The sequence below is a fragment of the Lactuca saligna genome, chromosome 5 (genome assembly GCF_052625555.1).
Source record: "Lactuca saligna cultivar CGN05327 chromosome 5, ASM5262555v1, whole genome shotgun sequence".
NCBI lineage: Eukaryota > Viridiplantae > Streptophyta > Magnoliopsida > Asterales > Asteraceae > Lactuca > Lactuca saligna.
The window spans coordinates 150,385,209-150,392,002 of NC_136421.1; the positions used below are offsets into that span (position 1 = coordinate 150,385,209).

The 6,794-nt window shown below is 35.7% G+C and overlaps 1 protein-coding gene across 1 annotated transcript; it reads right to left on the reverse strand.

Annotated features, from left to right (window-relative positions):
- Positions 1-1,028: 1,028 nt before the first annotated feature.
- On the reverse strand, positions 1,029-3,061 carry LOC144998292 (Protein kinase superfamily protein). The gene is made up of 2 exons (XM_078958084.1): positions 1,774-3,061; positions 1,029-1,596 (listed from the first exon to the last, which is right to left on the reverse strand). Exons 1-2 carry the CDS (start codon positions 2,918-2,920, stop codon positions 1,145-1,147), a joined length of 1,599 nt encoding a protein of 532 aa, XP_078814210.1. The 5' UTR covers positions 2,921-3,061; the 3' UTR covers positions 1,029-1,144.
- Between the last annotated feature and the right edge of the window lie 3,733 nt (positions 3,062-6,794).

Genomic DNA, 6,794 nt, shown 5'->3' on the forward strand with positions numbered 1-6,794 from the left:
TTCTGACCGTGACTTTCAGTTCACTTTCCGATTTTGGTAGAAGTTCCATGAGGAATTGGGTACGCAGTTGCATTTCAACATAACTTATCATCCACATACCGACGACCAGAGTGAGTGGACGATCCAGACTCTTGAGGATATGTTGCGAGCATGTGTTATTGATTTTGGTGGGAGCTGGGACTCCTACGTGCCTCTTGCAGAGTTCTCCTACAACAAAAGCTTCTACTCCAGCATTGGTGCTCCACCTTTTGAGCTCTTGTATGGGCGGAGATGTCGTAGCCCAGTCTGTTGGAGCGAGGTTGGTCACAGGGTTAGGGGGCGGACCGAGGTGGTCCTTCAGACTATAGAGATGATCCAGCAGATCAGGCAAAGATTGCAGACTGCTCATAGTCGGCAAAAAAGCTATGTCGACCGACGCCGATCTGAGTTGGAGTTTTAGGTCGACGACATGGTGTTGCTAAAGGTCTCACCTTGAAAAGGTGTGATTCGCTTCATGAAAAGGGGGAAGTTGGTTCAAAGGTTTTGCTGGAGGTATCACCTTGGAAATGTGTGATCCGGGTTATTGCTAGGGTTGACAAAGTTGCTTATAGATTAGATCTTCCTGAGAAGCTTAGTCAGATTCATAGTATCTTCCATGTTTAGTAGCTATGAAAATACAAATTTTTGAAAAATAAATTTAAAAAACAAAAATAAATAAAGTGTGTATATATATATATATATATATATATATATATATATATATATATATATATATATATATATATATACAAGAATGAAAATAAATTAAGTATATAAAAACGAAATATAAAGTTAACAAACAACATGATTTAGTTGTTTGCATATTACACGATTAAATTTGAACTTCAAACTCAATTTTATAACGGATTTATAAAATAATAGAATAAACTTAAAAATGAAATTCATTAAGTGGATTGAATGAGAAAGTTATAACCAAAGCAATAATAAAGTAATATTAGAGTTTTCTTTAATGATCAAAAACTTTTAGGACTTTTTTGATATTACAAAAATAGTAAAAGTTTTTTACCACCGGTTTTTACTATTTACTCTAAAAATTACAAGTCTTACACATAAATAGATAATCATATATAAACCGTAAAGGGCTTTTCAAGATAGATATAAAACCTTAGACATCAGAGTTACTAGTTACGTGCAACTTTAAAAACTCCAACTCCATTTCCAAACTAGATCTCTTTCTCTTCTCATTATCCAACTCGATTCTTAACTTTTCTATCATTTGCATTAATGAATCTTCTCTGCTATCATGCTCACCACCACTACATATAGTTTCTTCAGCTCCGACCATTGAAAGCATATACACCACCTTCTCTTTCTGATCGTCCAAACTCCTCTTTAATGCCATCAAACTCCCCACGACAACTTCTCTATCAACACCACTATTCCCACCAACAAGATCAACCTCCTCCTCACCTCCACCACCATCAATGGTCACCACATTAGGTAAACTTACTTTATTTCCATCTAACTCCCCTCTCATTTCAGAAATCACACTTTCTTCGCCAAATGTAATTTGTTTAGCAAATACATCTTTTTGAGGATTCGCGTTCATATGCAGACCTACATAAAGAAAACAGAGGATCCATGCCTATATAAACAAGATCAAAGCTAAAAGGTTGTAACTGACGTACATCTTTGAAATATTTATGTTACACATTACTATAAAATAGCGAGTGTGTTTTACATTGAAGAGGAAACCCACTCTTTCAGTAGTGATAGCGAGTGTGATTTACATACCTTCATCCAAGCTCTTCGATCTGTAACTTGTATCTCCAACTGGAAACACAGGATCCAGCTCACAAGCTTGCACATTGAAGTTCCACCCACTAATCCTTCGGATTTTCTTCACATCGTTCCCAATCAAAAACTCTTCATCGTTATCGTCTTCCATTTGTTCTTTGCTCATTGATCCAACTCTTTCAAACTTCGTTTCTTTAAACCTACGTTCCACAGAAGGCAATCCCTGCAGCAAATTCTTCACGAGAAAATCACACCCTTTACAGTTTTTGAAGAAATAATGCTTCAACAGTTTCTCTGCTGTAGGGCGTTTTAAAGGATCTTGATTCAGACATAATCCCACCATGTCCTTGAAATATTTTGATAACTTCGTGTTCTTGAGCACTTTTTCTTCTTCTTTCTGGTAATGTGAAAAGCGTATACCTTTCGTTATCTTCATTGCTAAAGATTCTGAGAATGGAAGGTGCGATAGTGGAGGTCTTCCGTGTGCTAATTCCAATGCAGTGATCCCAAATGACCATATATCAGCTTTGTAGCTATACCCATTGTGTGAATGAATAACTTCAGGTGCCATCCAGTAAGGCGTTCCTGTGATTTCTTTAAGCATAAGGCAACGAGAACTTGATTCGTAAACAAACGCTGAAACACCAAAATCTGCTAACTTGATTGATCCATTTGAATCCATTAAAATGTTCCCAGCTTTGATGTCTCTATGAAGATGGCCTTGATCGTGAAGATAACGTAGACCCATTAGAGTTTCTTTAAGGATTATCGAAATACAATTCTCTGAAATGCCGTTAGGGAAAGAAGAGGTTATGATGGATTGCAGAGAGCCTGCGGACATGAAAGGCATCACCACCCACAGACGACTGGCGACTGTGAAAGAGCAGTGGGCTTTGAGAACGTTTGGGTGAGATAGAAGGGACATTGTTTTGGCTTCCCGGCGGATATTATCGAAATCATCTGTCGTTGATCGGTCGAGGTCGATGGATTTGATGGCAACGACGGTGGAGGTGGTGGTGCATAGGGCTTTATAGACTATGGCGCTACATCCTCTCCCGATCTCTTGGAGGATCTGGTAGCTGTTAGGGTCAAGTGGGTAGTGGAGTCTTTTGGTTTCTCGATCTTGTTCATCATTGTGCGCCATTTTTGATGCGTAACTATGAATTTGTGGGTTTAAAGATGGGACTTAATTTAGATACGAAAAAAGGAGGGGTTGAAGCAGTTTTCTTGTGAATGGTACATCGTTTGATAGAGAGTAAAGTGATGCATGTGATTTTTCAACTGTTTTTGAAAGCTTGAATACAGCCGGATATGGCCCAGCTGTTGGCTTGGTTTTAAAGATTTGAGTAAATTAGAAAAACCGTCCATTTCGTTAATTTTTTTAATAAAGTCTATTTTTAATTTTAACACGAGCCAAGGTCATTGATTTTGTTTGTTGTAAATGATTTATTTAGAGTAAATTATACGATTCATCCCTCGTCCAAGTGTTAAATTGCGTTTATAGTTTTTATTTTTAAAAATTAATTCGGATCGTCCCTTATATGGTTAAAACCTTTCCGCTTTATCGCTGCCCGATATAAAATAACTATATTACCCTTTTTTAATTTTTATTTATTTTTAATTTCTTTATAATTTATCTATATTATTTATTAATTATAATTCTAGAAAAAATGAAATGGCTCTTAGATAGCAGCCACTTCTTTTGGATAATGAGGACACTTCTCTAGCTCTTCCCCCTTTCTCTTTTCTTTCATCTGTATAGAACCCACCAGAAGTTCAAAAATTGTTCATTTTATCGGTGTCAAGAAGTAGGTGGAACTCTAGGAGTTTGATAACGTTGTATGGTGGCGGTTTGTCTCACCAGAGAACAAACGAGGAAGAGCTCTGGCGTCAGGGAGGCAGGTGGGCGGTGTTGGCTACACTGCTTGGGTTGTTGTCAGGATTGGGTAAGAAAGAAGGAGATGACGACGGCCAGTGGATCACCATCGTTTCATTCCACCTGCGCACCACTATCCTTAATGCCTCATTCTCCCCTTTTCTCAGCACATCTATTGAAGAACAAAAATCTAGAAGACTAGAACCATCATCGGAAATCCAAGCCCCAACCCCGCTGGCGATGAAGCACCTCACCCTCTTATAGATATGTCGTCTTAGTAGGTGATTCAATTTATGAGTATCAAGATATTTGTATCCTCAGCGCCTCATTATCCCTCCTCTGTCTGCACATCCGACGGCCACCACCTCATCTTTATCCTCCTCTCTTCAACGACGGTTGTTTGGTGGTTCTGCATTATAGGGTTTCAACTATGAGACTTTTTTGGTTTTTTTTGGTTTTTTGGTTTTTTTTTGGTTTTTTTTTGGTTTTTTTTTTTTTTTTTTTTGAGATTTTTGGGTTATATGGATTTTCAGATTTCCAGTTATAAGAGGTGAGAGTGAGAGTATCGGTGGACACGGGCAGTGGTAGTTGGTCGGAGATGGTGGCCAATGGCCGGCCAGAAAGTGTATGTGGAGATGGCTAACCAATGGTAGTAAGAGATTCTGTAGTTTCTAATTGATAGAAATTGATTAGAAATTGTATCCTAATAATATTTTTATTTATTGGATAACACTAGGAGTAAATTATGCGAATTGTCTTTTAGTTTTACAGTTTTTCTTGAAATGGTCCTTACGGAACTTTTTTTTCCTGAGATGGTCACTGCGGAGCAAACATTGTACATAAATGGTTCTTACCGTTAATGTCCGTTAGATTAATCCGTTAAGTTAAAAGAAATTTAGATAATAACTATTTTTCACTACAAGAATAACCGGCAATAGTAGCAACGTGGACTTTTAGCGGCGATAAAAACACAAATGAGTTTTTTGTTGCCGCTAAAAGTATCCGTCGCCGCTAATAATATCGTCGCTAAAGGCTTTTGTTGGTGATCCACGTCATTTCAATATCATTCGTCAATTTAAGAGATGTTCCTACGACTAAGATGACATAAGAAATCCCACGTTGTTTTCCCTCCGGTGTGTCGCCGCTAAAGAGTGCGCATCGCCGCTAAAAGCTTATTTTGGCGATCTATGTCACTTCAATCACATCCGCCGACTTAAGTGACGATCCAAAGACATAGAAAAACTCGCCATGTTTTCCCTCCTATGTGTCACAGTCAATGAGTACGTGCCGCCGTTAAAGGTCTTCGAGAATAAAACCCTCTTCGTTCTCACTTTCTCTCTCGACCTTCTATGTTTTCCCTTCTTCTCTAAACTTACCATCGTCTGCTCACCATCATCGACCTCATTGAAATTTCATAGATAACTTCGCAATTTCACCTCTCTATGCTCGATTATTCGCCTTTTCTTTTCCCTTTCTCTTATTCCTACTAAATGTCTAGCATTTCAGATGGTTGCCGGATTTTTTTAGATCCCTCACCCTTCTCGCATGAATTTACCACCACTGTAACAACCAATTATTTCGGGTCAAAAAAAGTCAAAATCGACGTCAATTATGTTCAAACAAAAGCCAAATAATTAAATTAAATCATGATATTTCATATTACATTTATGGTTTCGGTTTTCAGAATCAAATCTCATACCAAAACAGAAATCATTCTTAGTGAAGGCCAATACCAAAATCTTTTCATGGTGGAAATGCCAAGACCGAAATATCTTCATGAAGGAAATGCCAAAACCAAAATCACTTCCTTTATGGAAGCTAGGACCGAAAACACCCTTTCATGGGTGATTCTAAAACCGAAATCACCCGGTTGTCTCACTTGTGTTGATTTTGATTGGTTGATACTTTTCCCTAGGTGATAAGATACACTTACCAATGCATATATCACATCAATTTCTACCCTATATATATATATATATATATATATATATATATATATATATATATATATATATATATATATATATAAGTTCAAATAAAAACAATAAATAATGTTAGAACGTAAAAACACTATTTTTATGTTATTATTCTGTAATGAATTTTGTATACGTGTATTGTTGAAGTATTTCTAATATAAATATTAACTTTCGACTAGTCATATATTCATTATAATGTTATTACTCTATTATAAACTTATGTATGAGCATTTTTGTAGTAAATTCTAATATTAGTTTTAACCTTTGACTATTCATTTATTCTTTATTGAATAATGATATAAAGGTGCCGATTTAAAATGCATTGTAGAATAATAACATAAAAAAGTGTTTTTACGTTCTCACACTATTTACTATTTTTTTTGAACTATCCCCTATATATATACATATATATATATACATACACACACACACACACACATATATATATATGTATATATATATATATATATATATATATATATATATATATATATATATATATATATATATATATATATCAAGGTTGAAAAAACGTTTGACGTTAGCTAGTTGGTGGACTGGGGTTAAGGGATTAATCAGCTATTAATCGGGGATTAATTGGAGACTATTAATTAATAATTTATTGAAGTTTAAAACTTTAAATAAGACTAATATTATATCAATGTTCGTAAATACCACTAATATCATAACAAAATAGGTTGATATGATTAATACAACACTAATCATATCTAAAGTAGTTTCCATTAAGATAAAACTTCTTCAAAATGTTAAAATTTAATCGTTTTTGAAACATCCCAAAAATGCGACCCAAAAATTTTGTTTTTAACTAATAATAAAAGTCATAACACTGAATGACATATAATAAAACCATACGTCGGGTATTTCAAAAGCCATAATAAAAATGTCATATCTAGAACTGTATCAAATCATATCTAAGTATCTCAACAAAATTCCCAGGAATAAAGCTGAAGCTGTGGTGTGTGCGATGCCGTCAACCCGAGCCCTTCCCTTTACTTGCGGAAGTACCTGAAACCAAAACTAAAACTGTAAGCACAAAGATTAGTGAGCTCACCCAAACTACAACATACCATACAACAACATATAAACACATACTGGGCCTTGCCTACTGCATCAGACCGAAGTTTGGAAACTGCATCGGTCTAAAG